The 16,685-nt window shown below is 46.9% G+C and overlaps 1 protein-coding gene across 6 annotated transcripts in view; it reads left to right on the top strand.

Moving 5' to 3' along the window:
• The window catches only part of actn1 (actinin, alpha 1), a 230,981-nt gene that overhangs the window by 184,580 nt on the left and 29,716 nt on the right, over window positions 1–16,685 (top strand). For all 6 annotated transcript variants that reach the window (XM_038784898.1, XM_038784860.1, XM_038784870.1 and 3 more), the window contains exons 13-14: window positions 3,365–3,473; window positions 11,631–11,771. In XM_038784898.1, coding sequence (XP_038640826.1) covers window positions 3,365–3,473; window positions 11,631–11,771 — 250 coding nt within the window. The remainder of the gene's footprint in view (window positions 1–3,364; window positions 3,474–11,630; window positions 11,772–16,685) is intronic.

Here is a 16,685-nt window from a genome sequence, read left to right as displayed (position 1 = left end):
ATTCTAAACAAATTATTTTAAAATCAGTTTATTACAAATTATTTTAAAATCTGTAATTTCTGACTTGTCTTCTCCTGGTGGTCAAAAAAGCTGCCCATGGCTTAATCGGCCGGTTATATTGATAGGAGGAGCCCTTTGAATGGCCATTCAGCTTCATCTACAGTGTCCTAAATGTGAAGATCTCACAGTTGTTAGCTTGATGGATGATTAATCGTTTCCCTACCCCATCGCCACCAAATAAAATCTAAAGGCTTGGCATGTTTTACAGAGTTCTCATTGATCTGCATTGTACCTGAGTCAATTGGGAATGGAAGCCTCCTGTTGTGGATTGACCCAGGTATCCTTTTTGGGGGGGGAGGGGGGGGAAGGAATTGGGGCGGGGGGGGGGGGGGGTGGATTGGGGCCCTGCAGAAAAAGCTGAGTAGTGTTGTGCTCCGACACAAGTGATTTGTGTGCGAGGACTTGAGGTATCGTTGAAAGCCCAAGAGGTGACTCCAGATAGTGTGGAGCTTAGGGTTAGTGGGCAATGAGCCATTCGTTCTTGCCTTTTTGAAAAGAAGCTGCACACTCCGTCTGTTGAACACTTGTTGCGACTCGTCCATGCATGGGCGTGGTGTTGGAGGGGCTTTCTGGGAGTAGGGGGTCGGGGGGCAGGAAAGAGTAAAACACGTCTGCAGTTGGCTGTCTCGGCTGCAAAGTGGCCAAGCTGAGACGGAAAGAGAAGTAGGCCTCCAGCCAATTTGTATTCGATCTTGCAGTGCCTTTGAGATTTTGTTTAGCAGCTGGAATTTTTATCTTTTCATAACATATATCCTGAGGAACTAAACACTTGACTGTCTATAATCACCACATATCTGAGACAGAGGTAAACAACGTTAAAATCCGGGGATCTCTTTCAATATCCATCTCTGGTCGTCGTGACATTTCTTTCGGCAATTGTATACTTTTGCTCTAAGTTGTAGTACCATGAGCTTTTATTTTGGTGAATAATGTTTATACTTCCATTGGTTCTCCATTTTGTTTTCTTTTGCTCCCAAATTGTAATTCTGCAGGCGTCAGCCACTCTCCAGCCAGCTTTGCAAGTTGGTTTTCTAATTTTCGGGGCCTCACGGTAGCATGGTGGTTAGCATCAATGCTTCACAGCTCCAGGGTCCCAGGTTCGATTCCCGGCTGGGTCACTGTCTGTGTGGAGTCTGCACGTCCTCCCCGTGTGTGCGTGGGTTTCCTCCGGGTGCTCCAGTTTCCTCCCACAGTCCAAAGATGTGTGGGTTAGGTGGATTGGCCATGATAAATTGCCCGTAGTGTAAGGTTAATGGGGGGATTGTTGGGTTACGGGTATACGGGTTACGTGGGTTTAAGTAGGGTGATCATTGCTCGGCACAACATCGAGGGCCGAAGGGCCTGTTGTGTGCTGTACTGTTCTATGTTCTATGTTCTAATGTGAGTTTAGATACCGAGTGTTGTCACCCTATTCACCTGTGGAGAGCAAAGTGTGATCTATGGTGGCCATTGGCAGTGCTCCAGGATAGTGGAGGCCTTCTCACTAACCAACACGCTATCTCTCCCCCAGGATGCAGCCCTTTGAAGATTAAGAAACTGACTCTTTACCCCGCCTCCTATGACGTAGCCTGGGGCGGGGCCTGTGCAAAGGTCAGAGTTTTGGGCAAAGCTTCTCTGGGGTCAGAGTGGGACTGCGGTAGCAGTACACGGACTAGGGCCTCCCCGCGTCAGGACTTTGGTCAGGGCCCAGACAGGTACAGGCCAGGACTTCATCATTTATTTATTTTTATTTTTAATTTTTTAATTTAGAGTATCCAATTATTTTTTTCCAATTAAGGGGCAATTTAGCGTGGCCAATCCACCTACCCTGCACATCTTTGGGTTGTGGGGGCGAAACCCACGTAAACACGGGGAGAATGTGCAAACTCCACACCGACAGTGACCCAGAGCCAGGATCGAACCTGGGACCTCGGTGCTGTAAGGCAGCAGTGCCAACCACTGTGCCACCGTGCTGCCCCGGGTTTCATCATCTATAGTGAGAATTGCAACCTCAAAACTAATCATCTATGGGAGGAATAATCGCACACTCCAACAGAGATAAAGAACTCTGTTTCTTAGTGGCATTTCAAAGCAAAATTGCTGGACAAAGTTGTCTAGTACTAGACAGGAACCAGACTAGCTTATAAACTGGACTGTCCAGTATAAAACCAGACTGATGGTCATTCCAGAGCCAGCCCTGTGTCAAAGCCCACCTCTGTCTCGCTGGAGTTATTAGATTGCAATCAGGGTGCAGGAACTCTGGCTGAGTTTTCCTCCTTATCTTCAACTTTGCCCAACTGAGGATACTGGGGTAAGCTGTAAACGCCTCAGCAACGTTTAGCTCGCTTAGTTAAATTGGCACCATGGTTTAAACCGGCAATTTCTTGGTCTGCACAGCCCAGTCCTTCAGCAGCCATGACAGTTATTCTTGACTTAACGGGGAAGCTGCTGCCAAGCAGGCAGTTAGCTTGCCCCATGGCGCACATCCACTGGTACTAAGTTAGTACTGCACTGTGAGAGGTGCCATATTTTGGATGAGATTGCAAACTCAAGCCAATCTGCCGTGAGTCTTATATAAAATGTCCCATGACATTTTCCATAGAAAAATGGAAGAATTCTTCCAATAACCTGGCCACCGTTTGCACCATCAACATTATTATCTAGTCATTCATCTGATTGTTATTTGTCGACCCTTGCTGTGAACATATTGGCCTCTGTCTTTACCTATATTACAACAATGATGATAACTGAAAAGTACTGTGAAGTACTTTTGGGAGATCTCTATCGTGTGAAAGGCAATATATAAATGCAGGATCATTCTGGAGGTTTTGCCATTAAAATCCACGAGGGAGCAGTTGGTCGGAGCATAGTTCCTTGAAAAAGCAGTGCAGAGGCAGCACGGTGGCGCAGTGGTTAACACTGCTGCCTCACAGCGCCGAGGACCCAGGTTCGATCCCGGCCCCGGGTCACTGTCTGTGTGAAGTTTGCACATTCTCCCTGTGTCTGCGTAGGTCTCACCCCACAACCCAAAATGATGTGCAGGGTAGGTGGATTGGCCACGTTAAATTGTCCCTTAATTGGGGGAAAAAAAGAATCGAGTACTCTAGGTTTTAAAAAAAAAATGAAAAAGCATTGCATTCATTTTCAGCACTCAAATATGAAGGATGATACAGTGAAGAACAAAAAAGTACAGCACAGGAACAGGCCCTTCGGCCCTCCAAGCCTGCGCCCACCATGCTGCCCGTCTAAACTAAAATCTTCTACAAAAGCCTTTGTTAATCATGTTCAGCCTTTGGATATGATGAATTATTTCTGACTTTTACAGCGAGCTGGATTATTGGGATTCCCCAAGTGTGAATGAGCGATGCCAGAAGATCTGTGATCAGTGGGACAATCTGGGAGCCCTGACCCAGAAGAGGAGAGATGCCTTGGAGGTACTTTCATCTTCAACCAGTTCTTTATGGATGTGCTTTGTTTCCTCAAACATTTGTATGTGCTGTGGCTAACTCGGGTCGAATTTTATTTTTTTTAACAATGGGCAAAAACATACGGTTGACATTCAACAGTACAAAACCTTGGCAAGTCCTTAAACTGGAGCAATCCGTTCCATTTTGTGCCCCACATTTGAGGAAGATTGAGCTCTTGAACTCAATTTATCAGAATGACAACCACTTTTTTAAATTACCAGGACACACAACATACATCAGGCTTTTATTACCCTGGTAATAAAAGATGAAGAGGTGATCTAACTGAGGTGCTTAAAATGATCGAGAGGAACTATTTCTTGTGTTTGCACAGTCCAGAACAAGAAGTGGAGATGCCGGCGTTGGACTGGGCTGAGCACAGTAAGAAGTCTTACAACATCAGGTTAAAGTCCAACATGTTTGTTTCAAACACTAGCTTTCGGAGCACTGCTCCTTCCTCAGGTGAATGAAGAGCTATGTTCCAGAAACATATATACAGACAAATTCAAAGATGCCAGACAATGCTTAGAATGCGAGCATTTGCAGGTAATTAAATTTTTACAGATGCAGCGATAGGGGTAACCCCAGGTTAAAGAGGTGTGAATTGTCTCAAGCCAGGACAGTTGGTAGGATTTCGCAAGCCCAGGCCAGATGGTGGGGGATGAATGTAATGCGACATGAATCCCAGGTCCCAGTTGAGGCCGCACTCATGTGTGCGGAACTTAGCTATAAGTTTCTGCTCAGTGATTCTGCGTTGTCGCGGGTCCTGAAGGCCGCCTTGGAGAACGCTTACCCGGAGATCAGAGGCTGAAAGCCCTTGACTGCTGAAGTGTTCCCTGACTGGAAGGGAACATTCCTGCCTGGTGATTGTCGCGTGATGTCTGTTCATTTGTTGTCGCAGCGTCTGCATGGTCTCGCCAATGTATCACGCTCCGGGACATCCTTTCCTGCAGCGTATGAGGTAGACAATGTTGGCCGAGTCGCAAGAGTATGTACCACGTACCTGGTGGGTGGTGTTCTCACGTGTAATGGTGGTATCCATATGAATGATCTGGCACGTCTTGCAGAGATTACCATGGCAGGGTTGTGTGGTGTCGTGGTCGCTGTTCTGAAGACTGGGTAGTTTGTTGCAAACAATGGTTTGTTTGAGGATGCACGGTTGTTTGAAGGCAAGTAGTGGGGATGACCTTGGTAAGATGTTCATCTTCATCGATGACGTGTTGAAGGCTGCGAAGAAGATGTCGTAGTTTCTCCACTCTGGGAAAGTACTGGACAACAAAGGGTACTCTGGTTGTGTCCCTTGTTTGTCTTCTGAGGAGGTCGGTGCGGTTTTTTGCTGTGGCACGTTGGAACTGTCGATCGATGAGTCAAGCGCCATATGAATTTGTCTATATATTTATATATATGTTTCTGGAACATAGCTCTTCATTCACCTGAGGAAGGAGCAGTGCTCCGAAAACTAATGTTTGAAACAAACATGTTGGACTTTAACCTAGTGTTGTAAGACTTCTTACAGAACAAGAAGGTGTAAGCTTAAAAGTTAGAGCTAGACTTTAGGAAGTAATTCTGAACACAATGTTTGGTGGAAATCTGGATCTAGGTCCCACTAAAAAGCTAGTGAGGCTTCTGGTCAATTGAAAAGTTTCAAAACTGAGATTGGTGGGGTTTTTTGTTCAACAAGGGTATTATGGGTTACGGAACCAGCCATGCTCTTTTTTTTTTAAAAATATTTTTATTCAAGGCTTTTTACACGTCTACCTGAAAATATCAGCAGACCAAAACACCAACGTGAACAGAAACGACAAACCCCCAAACTCACTTGATACCAACACCGCCCCCCCCCCCCCCCCCCCCCCCTCCCCAAATCAAACTTGACCTTCTCTAAGTGCAGGAATTCTGCCAGGTTGATCACCCACACCCCCGCCTTCGGCAGCTCCGAGTTCTGCCAACACAACGAGATCCGTCTCCAGGCTATCAGCGAGGCAAAGACCAATACGTCTGCTTCCCTCCCCACCTGGACTTCCGGATCTTCTGACACACCTAATACCGCTGCATCGTCCTCTCCTCTCGTTCCATCCTCTCCATATGCGACCGGATCTAAATAAATTCATCACCAACACCAGACTTGCGTGCCTGAAACAGCATGGTGGCCGTGACCTCCCCCATGTCATTCAGCTCCACATATCTCTGAATGGTGGCCATCACCAGCTCGCACACCCCCTTATCCACCAACAGCCCCACATCTATAATAATAATCATCTTTATTGTCACAAGTAGGCTTATATTAACACTGCAATTTAACCTCCACTGCGGCCTTTGGCCTTCCCTAAACCCGCCCACATCCACCCAGTGCAGCGCGTGGTCGGAAACCACAATCGCTGAGTACTCGAGTTCACCAGCCCCACCAGCAGCACCTTATCCATCACAAAGAAGTCAATCCGTGAATACACCGGGTGCATACATGAGAAGCACAAGAACTCCTTCGTCTTCGGCCTCCCAACCCTCCTCGGGTTTGCGAACCCCGCAATTCCCTGGCCACCACCGACACCCTCGACAACTTAGGATTCGACTGGTCCAGTCTTGGATCTAGGACCGTATTAAAATCGCTTCCCATAATCAGCCGTCCGGGGTCCTCCCTAATACCCGCCTCATGAAATCCACGGCATCCCAATTTGGGGCATAAACTTCTCCTGGACTAGCAGCATCCCCTCCATTTTCCCACTGACGATCACACAACTACCCTCCCGGATCGGCCACAATGCTTCCCACCTCACCACCAACCCCCTCGTCTTCACATCTAATCCCGAGTGAAATACCTGACCCACCTATCCCCTCTTCAACCTCGTCTAATCCTCAAATCTCAGGTGCGTCTCCTGCAAAAACACAATGTCCCCTTCCAAACTCAAGTGCTCGAAAACGCGTGACTGTTTAACCAGCCCATTCAACCCTTGCACGTTCCACGTGAGCAGCCTGGTCAGGGTCTCTCCCCCTCCCCTTCCATGCCAAGATCAAACATACCCCTTTTTAAGCCAGCCCCCGGTTCTCACCACGCGCTCCTCCAGGCCTAGCCCCTCCAGGCCCACCCTCAGATGTTCGCCACCATCTCTCCCTTCCCAACAGCGTCACACCAACCACACTCATGTCAGCAACTCTCTTTCACTGAACTCACGGTAACTAGCCCGCTCAGCCAGCATGTTGGCCCCCGGCCAAGGCCTCGGATCCCATCCCCCTCACAATCCCCTCCTCCGCCCCCTCCCCCAATCCTCCCAACAAAGAAATTAAAACAAAAGGCACACTCACCATCACCATTCCCCCCTCGCAAGCTGCCCCAATCCCCCTGCCCCCCCATATGCCCCACAATTTACCCAGAACTCCTCTCCAAAGTTCAATGCCCTCACACTCGTAGTCCATGGTCTCTCATAAAGTTCATTGCCACTTCCAGCGAGTCAAAATAAAATTCCTGCTTTTGATGTGTCACCCACAAACAGGCAGGGGACAACACAACCAAATTCACCCCCTTCTTGTAGAGGGCCTTTATCCGATTATACCCGGCCCTCCGCTTAGCCAGCTCCTCACCCAGGTCTTGGCAAATCCGCAGCTCACTCTCGTCCCAGATATATTTCTCTGCCTCGCCCACCTCAAGATCCTCTCTTTTTATCCAGGAACTAATGTAGCCTCGCCACCACCATCACCCGAGGCGGCTCACCCACCTGAAGCCTCTTCCTCTGTGAGGTGTACCCGATCCACATTGAGGGGCCGGTCAAAGGCCCCCTTTCCCATCAGTTCTTCGACATGCTCACCGGCAGCCTCCCACCTTCGTTGCCTTCGGGCAGACCCACGACCCTCAGATTCTGCCTCCTGGAGCGGTTCTTGAGGTCTTCCAACTTCTCTCTTAGCCTTTTCTGGATGCTCATCACCATCCCCATTTCCGTCTCCATCAAGGTCAGCCGATCCTCATGCTCCACAACTGACTCCTCCACCTTCTGGATCGCCACCCTAAGCGGCTCCATTACCTTGGCCAAATCCTCTGAGGCCTCCTTCCTCTGCGACTGGAATTTCCCATTTAAGAACTCCACCAGCTGCTCCATCAACCAATGGGTGACTTTGAGTGGGATCCATCAAATATGCGACCACTCACTCCATGGCCGCCACCGAAAGTCCAATCCGCCATGATCTAATGGGATGGCAGAACAGGCCATCTTAATTAATTAATTAATTAATTAATTAATTAATTAATTAATTCTGTTCCCACAAATGGAAGGATTAATTTTATCAACCGTGTTCATCGAAAGTCTGAAACTGCTGCTTCAGGCATAGGCAGGGCAATTATTTGAGAGTAAGAATTTGGCATAACAACCAGTGTTTCCGCATAAATGTGTAGCATTCTATTCTCACTGCGAGGATAAAGACAGGTATGATCACTTTACACGTAGTGTTAGATTGACTGGATCAAGCAGGCAAATCTGTTTAAAATTATGGAAATAGTGGGAAAGCTTGTTCGTCTGATTACCCTTGAATCTTCACTGGACTGTTTTATTTTTGTACACACTTCTGAGAATTGACTAATTTACCAGTAGGTTGAAAGGAATGGTTAAAAATTTTCAATATCTGGCTTGAACTGGATCCAGTCAATCTAACGCTACGCTTAAAGTGATCATACCCGCCTTTGAACTGGTGTGATTCGACCCAAGACCATTCACGATCCAGCTCTTATGGGCTCGTTACATTGTTGGTACTGTTGATTATTAGCCAGAACATAATGAGAAGTGCTCAGTTTGCTTAATCATAAGTGGAACCTCAGGAGAGGCACATAACTGGTGTCAATGGACTCCTGGTACGCCCTCTAGTGGTGTGTCTCTTGTATGCACTTGACCAGACTCCAGGCTGATGGAACCTTTCACACAATGATTGTAGTATTCGTTAAACCCTTTGAAGTCCGCTGTGTGTACATAACTGACACGTGTGATATGTTGCAGTTTTCAATTTATAGTTTTGTTTCTAATTTCCTGCCAGTCCAGTAAACCAATCACATTCATAATGAATAAAAACAACTCCTTCCCTTCCTGGGAGTGAAGGGCTGAATCTTTGCCTCAACATTTGCTATAGCGCTCAAAATGAATGGAGCATAAATATAATTGAATTGGGTTCCTTTTGCTAGTGTGCATCAGTCAAGTGCTATTTAGAGTGGACAGCATGGTAGCACAGTGGGCAGCATGATGGCACAAGTGGCTAGCACTGTGGCTTCACAGCGCCAGGGTCCCAGGTTCGATTCCCCACTGGGTCACTGTCTGTGCGGAGTCTGCACGTTCTTCCCATGTGTGCGTGGGTTTCCTTCCGCAGTCCCACAGCAGGTTAGGTGGATTGGCCCTGATAAATTGCCCTTTAGTGTCTAAAAAGGTTAGGAGGGGTTATTGGGTTACAGGGATAGGGTGGAACTGAGGACTTAAGTGGGCCGAATGGCCTCCTTCTGCACTGTATGTTCTATGTTCTAGGGATAGGTCTCAAGCTTGTTTTCAGCTGGGAGGGTATGGCAAGAACAAGACCACAAGGTGAAATGGGACGGGAAGCATTGGTGAAAAGAAACCTATTCTGAATGGCTTCTCAAGTTTCTTGGTCAAGCGGGTTTTGCTAATGGTTTGTTTAGACTTTGTTGGGAAATGCAGGCAAAACTGTTGACTAGTTTATGCTTGTTGCTAGGTGACTTTGTCGATTTACCAGACACACGTGGTTGTTTTTTGCTGACCTTTTGCATCCTGATGTACTCATTTTTAACTAATTGATTTTGTCCTGGGGAAACTAAAGGACAGACCATGGGCCATCCACTTCAAGTCTGCAGACTGGTATCTTCCAGAAACTTTGGAGTTCTCCAGAGAGTTTTGTTCTCGATGGGAGTTTGTTTGCAGAAACTGAAGGCCATGGAGTATTTGCATATTATAAAGATCAAGAAAGACCAGGGGCGGGATTCTCCGACCCCCCGCCGGGTTGGAGAATGCCCAGGGGGCGGTGTGGATCCCGCTCCGACGCCGGCTGCCGAATTCTCCGGCGCCGGTTTTCGGGTGGGGATCACGCCGCGCTGGTAAGGGGCCATTGGCAACGGCCCCCCTGGCAATTCTCCGGGCCCCGTTGGTCCGAGAGACCACCCATTTTCGGCCAGTCCCACCAGCGTGAAATAGACGTGGTCCATCCTGGCGGGACTTGGCTTGGAGGGAGGCTAGCGGGGTCCTGGGGAGGTGGGCGGGTGGGATCGGCGGGGGGGGGCACGCTGGCCTGGCCTGTGGTCGGGGCCCACCAATCTGCGGGCGGACCTGTGCCGTAGGGGCACTCTTTCCCTCCGTGCCGGCCTCTATAAGGCTCTGCCATGGCCGGCGCGGAGAAGAAACCCCCTGCGCATGCGCAGGAAACACGCCAGCGGTTCTGCACATGCACCAGAACACGCAGGAAGTCCTGCTCATGCGCCAATTTTCGCCAGCCTACAGCGGCCCTTCGGCAACAGTTGATGCGGCGCCAACCCCTCCGCCGCCGGCCTAGCCCTCGGACGTGCGGAGGATTCCCCAACTTCCGGGTGGCCCAACGCCAGAGTGGTTCACGCTGCTCTTGCTGCCGGTACGGGCCGCCCTGCCAATTTTCACTACAAAAGGGATTTGCAGGTTCCATTTCAGTTCTAAGGAATTACTGAGACCATGAATGTCAATAGATGAAAAAGGATTAAGTATGGAACCACTGGAGGTTGTCTGGAGAGAGAGAGAAAAAGAGACAAGAAAATGTGATTTTGAAGAATGGAAAGTACCAGGTTTTCTTTGCTCCATATTAGAGATCAGGAGAATACGAACCAGCCATTGCATTGTGAGTGGAGTGGTGTTTGTGAATATTGAGGGGTTGTATTCTGCAGGAACTAGAACATAGGACATACAGTGCAGAAGGAGGCCATTCGGCCCATCAAGCCTGCACCGACCCACTTGAGCCCCATCTCCATAACCCAATAACCCCTCATAATCTTTTTTGGACACTAAGGGCAATTTATCATGGCCAATCCACCTAACCTGCACGTCTTTGGACTGTGGGAGGAAACCGGAGTACCCGGAGGAAATCCACACAGACACTGGGAGAACGTGCAGACTCCGCACAGACAGTGACCCAGCCGGGAATCAAACCTGGGACCCTGGCACTGTGAAGCCACCGTGCTAATCACTTGTGCTACCGTGTTGCCCCTTGGGTAAATATAAATTATGACAAGGGAGCACAGTAGTTGGAGAATGAGTGGAAAAGATGTGAATGATGAAAAGAGAGAAACTGTTGTGGGGAACCCTGAGTGAATTATAAATCTGTCAGAAGACACAGTGGCACAATGATCAGCACTGCTTCCTCACAGTGCCAGAGACCTAGGTTTAATTCTGGCCTTGGGTGACTGTGTGGAATTTGTATGTTCTTCCCATAACTCTGTGGGTTTCCTCCGGGTGCTCCAGTTTCCTCCCACAGTCCAAGAATGTGCAGGTTAGGTGGATTGGCCATGATAAATTGCCCCCCTTAGTGTCCAAGGATGTGCAGTTTAGGTTACGGGATTACGGGCACAGGGCAAAGTGGATTGGTGCAGCCTTGTTGGGCCGAATGGCCTCCTTCTGCACTGTAGCTTTGTGTGAAGATGTCAACTACAATACAGCAATTTGAGGAGAAGTTAGACATGAACAGAATTTTGCTGAAAGTTTGGAAAATTGTTTTGAAATGAACAGCACCAGATCTTGTCCAAGTCTTTGAACATGTCTAAGATCAGTTAATCACCAGAGCGTTCCAGAGCAGAGTTCCAGGGTATGTCATGTTGGCAACAAGGCGGTGCTGAAAACCGTGCTGACAATGATTTATTTGGGCAGAGCTTTGGGTGATGGACAATTTGAAAGTTAGCAAGTGCAAAATGTTAACGCCAGGACTCCTGTACAAAGTCCTCCGTTTCTTATTACCATTGTGGTTAATCAGCAAACAAGCTTCCCTTCCTAAATAAACCTGCATCCCTCCTTCAATTTATTGAACAGTAAGTCTTCCAACACAGGGTTAAAGTCCAACAAGTTTGTTTCGAATCACTAGCATTCCTCAGGTGAATGTCTTTTATTGAATGTCTTTTGCATTCCTTTTCAGAGGACCGAGAAACTTCTGGAGACCATTGATCAGTTGTATCTAGAATATGCAAAGAGGGCTGCTCCCTTTAACAATTGGATGGAAGGTGCCATGGAGGATCTGCAGGACACTTTCATTGTCCACACTATTGAGGAAATCCAGGTGAGTATCGATTTAAGTGCTATCATAGCCCATGCAGAGGATGGTTTAGCACAGGCTAAAGAGCTGGCTTTTAAAGCAGACCAAGGCAGGCCAGCAGCACGGTTCAATTCCTGTACCAGCCTCCCCGAACAGGCGCCAGAATATGGTGACGAGGGGCTTTCCACAGTAACTTCATTTGAAGCCTACTTGTGACAGTAAGCAATTTTCATTCATTTTTCATTCTTGCACACTGTCCATTTTCTCTTTCCCAAAACCAGTAGCGCTCAGCTCTGAGGAACAAAGTTGCAGGTCAGAGAGCCTGACACCGGACACCATTCACTGATGCAGTTCAGTTTGTATCTGGCCACACAGATGCAAGGTTAATTAACACAGACTTGCAAACTGCTATCTGTGAGTCATCCTGACGTGGTGCGTCAAAGAGAACCGTGATAAAGGGCACTCCCACATGCACAGAACAATGGGAGTCTGCGTCACTTAAACATTAAGAGCTTTGTTTGCTGCCACCCCCTGAAAAGTATTCAAAAAATGAACATAATTATAAATTAAAACAAAAAATAAATCTGCTGGACAATTTGTTGCAATCCCCTTGGTTAAGATGTGTATTCATTGTCTATCACAATAACCATCAGCTCATGTTTCTCATATTATTCAGCTGAATTGAGATTGTTGTTAAACAGAAATCATACTCAGCCCTGTTGTATCTTTTTTTTTTAGCCAATTAATCTCCCCACTGATATTAGCTCTGTTACATCTGACCAGTCAAGAGCAATGCTGTTACGCACAAGTAACAATTTCTAGCACCGCACTCTCCAACAATCTATGATGTTGCTGGTCGAACCTTTTTTGTGACCTACTATTCTCTTCTTCACATCCGGCTGCCCTGTCCACCCAGCATTTGCATTTCCATGATTCGTTTTGAAAGATTGACAATAGATACTTCTCTGGGGATGGCAGAGAGACGAACCAGATTCCCTCCCAAGTGGAATGTGACTCGATCAAAATCATTGTCCAAATTCAGCGAGTTGACCTTTTTGAGAGGTGAATAGTCGATGGCCAAGCTTTGAAGACGTCAGTTGTTTTTTTCTTAATATATTGCCTGATTTGAATCTCGCATCCAAACGTGAGCTGACGTTCAGAACCTTGGATTGAGAGTTTTAAACAGTTGCTTCCCACCAGTGGTATCTTGGTCATGTAAAAGACAGATTAGAGATGCATTGCCATGCTGCAGCTCCTGAGGTAACACGGGAGAGATGGGAAAGTTGGTTCTGGGCATTTATAGCTGAAATAATGTTGTCAGAGGTGGCTTAATGTTTCTGACAGAGAATAAGATGAGTTTTAGAGAGTAGCTTAAAATTTCTGTTGCAATGCTTCTGCCGGACAAATCTACAAAATAATTTCACACCATTTCTAGCTTTCCTGTTTCTCTCTCTTGTTCCTACAGCATCAGATGTTTGCTGCTGATGTCTCCCAGCTATATAGTGTGTGAGATATAAGCCTGAATTCTATGCAGCCCATTGCAGTGGGAGCCATGGCAACTGGGCACACTTAATGGTGCGTGAGACCATGCATCAAACACCCGGCAGTGGTGAAACTTTCACCAATCAAATCCGAGGGTGGAAGGAGCTGGCAGGGGATTTCCAGCTGCTAGCAGTGGGATCTCATTTAGGCTCAATATTTTGTTAATTAAGACTCAAAATCTCTTGGGGGGGGGGGGGGGGGGGGGTCACATGGCTTTCCTGCTTCCTCAAAAAGCTGCCCAGCAAACCCTGTCAGCTTTGCCATGGCTGGAGGGGGGGGGGAATACTGGCAAGGGAATGACCCGCTGAACGCTACCCTGTGTGCCATCCGCTCCCACCCATTGATTCCCATTACGGCATCTCTCACCTATGGCCTGGGGCCCCTCGTCAATCCTGGCCTGTGGTGAATGCATTACTGGCAGCTTCCACCGTTCCTGCTTCCGCTGGTGTCAATGAGAAGTTGTTGACTTCTGATTAGCCGGCAGCTCTTGGTGAGCAGGACTTCCGCTGCTGGGGGCCTTGATCACGGCGAAGGCCCAAAGGTGGCTATTTAAATGCCTGAAGAGCACTTTCACCCATTGGATTTCCCACATGGAACTGATGGGAGTTCCCTGTCAGTTTTCTGATGAGTGTATCAGACCCCTGTCAGGGTGACAGAACCATGTACATGCTGTCGCTAATTACAGGAAGTATTTGTGCTGTGTTCCATACAACATGCTCATGTTAAATGCGAGGGTATCCCATAACCCAGAAGGGTAACTTGGAACCCTGGTTCTTATTGGTGTATATTTTCAATTTGGTATTCTGTGAGAAAAGATATGCGAACCAGGGAGGAATAGTCCAGTCGTTGTGTGAACAATTAACAAAAAATATTTATTCAAAGAACAAAAACAAAACAAGAAGGACTATACTACACTGCAACATTTAATTACACTGAGGGCTATATACGTACAGTATTACATGAAGTTATCCCTTGGTTCCCAATTACCTAGATTTTCTAAACTCTGAAACAGCCCTTTGTTCCCAAACATCACCCGATATTATATAACCCTATGAACTAAATCCAGCAGATAACTACCATGCACTGGTTATTTGGCCACATTTGGGAAAACTGCCTTTAGTTTCAGCAAAGGCAAAATCTTCTCGGTTTGAGGTTTATTTTTAACTTTAGCGTACCCAATTCATTTTTTCCCAATTAAGGGGCAATTTAATGTGGCCAATCCACCTAGCTTGCACATTTTTGGGTTATGGAGGCGAAACCCACGCAAACCTGAAGAGAATGTGCAAACTCCACACGGACAGTGACCCAGAGCCAGGATCAAACCTGGGACCATGGCGCCGTGAGGTCGCAGTGCTAACCCTGCTGGAATCTGAAACCAGAGCCGAAAATGCTGGACAGTCTCGGGAGGTCTGAGCATCTGTGGAGAGAGAACTCGTCTGATGTTTTGAGTCTGGACACTTTGTCAAAGCTATTGACAAATCTAAGCTTTCGCAAAGCTAAGCTCTTTGATAAAGAGTCAAACAGACTCAAAACATTTGCTCCGTTCTCTCTCCACAGAAGCTGTCAGATCTGCTGAGATCGTCCGTCATTTTCTATTTTTGTTTTGAGCTAAATAGACGGTTTTGCTTCCCAATAAAGCTCTTTAAAATAAATTGTTTCATGCCCTTATTGAAATAACATTTAGCATGAATCCATCCCAGTTTCATGGATTGGGCTTTTGGTGTCAGTACTATTTTGTTGAGGGCTGTGCCAGGAGACCGATTACATGTGTAGTGACAATGAGTACAGTGAACACATCTGTTCCTGTGTATGTTTCACTTTTATCATTGCATTAAATCATTGATAATTTTTGAAAATAGCTTGGAAAGTTTCAGTTGGCCATCATTGGTGTTGTCGAGTAAACATTGTTGGCAGTGCTTCTTTGGCTGGCTACATCTTGGCTGACCTTCCAAATCTGCGACCTTTGCCACCAAGCAGGACAAAAGCTGCAGGCACAAGAGAATACCACCATCCCGACTTGAACATATTTCACAGCTCCTTCACCGGCACTGGTTCAGAATGGTGGGACTCCTACCCTGACAGCACTGTGGGAGTAACGACACCGCAAGGTCTGCGACACTTGAAGTGGCGGCAGCTTGCCACCACTTCCTCAAGGGCGGTAGGGGGTGGGTAATAAATGCTGGCCTTACCAGCGACGGCCACATCCCAGGAATGGACTTTTTAAAAAGCATGGGTAATGTTGGATTTCGATGTAAAATTCCTTCACTGGGTTTTGTGTTGCCCTGACCAATTTCCAAAATAATATGAGTGAGTGTGAAGCCACTCCATGTGCTGTTTAGAGTTGGTGTGGGACTGTCGTCACTTGTAGACCAGACTGGGTCAGTGAGGCAGGTTTCCTTCTCTTAAAGACATTAGTGAACCTCATGGTCCTTTTTGTTTTGGCACCAATTTGGCAGTAGTCACTTTAAACAATATCATCTTTTTGTTTTAAACTGATTTCAAATTCACAACTTGCAAAGGAGGAGTTTGAACACCTCCTCTACATAGTTAGTCCAGGCCTCTGGATATCTCATCCAGTACCATAGCAACGAGGCCATTGCACCTCATGAGGCACACAATAGGTTTTCCCTATTGAATAAGAGGAATGGAACATATTTAAGTTCCCAATTGCCGTAATATTTTAAGTACTTCTCGGGAAAAGCAATATAAACAATCAGAATTGGTTAAAATATATTACTATATTAGGAAAAGTCTACAAAATAGTTCTGTACAATTAGTAAACTTCAGTGATTTTAACATGCCAAGTCTGGGGGGGGGGGGGGGGAGAATGTTGCAGAGCACTGCAGAACTTATTTATGTCACAGTAATAGCTCATGATGGATGAGCTTTTCATTTTATTTGTTATATATCAGATTATTTCCATTAGTCTGGCCACAGATATTATAATTGGCAGACTCCTGCAAATCCTCAGTACAACAGTGTTGTTCGCTGTGGAACAGGGCAACGGAACCTCAAAGCTCTAGGTTCAACTCCTGGTCTGCCTGAAGGTAGTGGATCTCAGTCAGGGTGATTGTGAAGCCACTGGATGATGTAGGTGAAAGAGAAGCTAGGGTTTTTACTCCGAATTGCATTCCAGTGAATGGATGTTGAGTGAGGACTGCATCGAGGCCCTCATCACCTCACGCCTCGGGCTCACAGTTGATGAATGGTCATTTGACAATGATTCTTGATAGCCCCCATTCCCCATTGGAGCCTCGTTTCAGAGTGCGTCAGTACCACCAGGGAAGCCAGAAGAATTAAGCAAGGAAAACGTCAGAGGTGGAAAAGTGATAAATCTCCATTAATTCATATTCAGAATAAGTTCCAGGGAAAACAAATGATTCTTTGCCTGGAGAT

The sequence above is a fragment of the Scyliorhinus canicula genome, chromosome 2 (genome assembly GCF_902713615.1).
Source record: "Scyliorhinus canicula chromosome 2, sScyCan1.1, whole genome shotgun sequence".
NCBI classification, from domain to species: Eukaryota; Metazoa; Chordata; class Chondrichthyes; order Carcharhiniformes; family Scyliorhinidae; genus Scyliorhinus; species Scyliorhinus canicula.
This window is presented reverse-complemented; position numbering and strand designations above follow the sequence as displayed.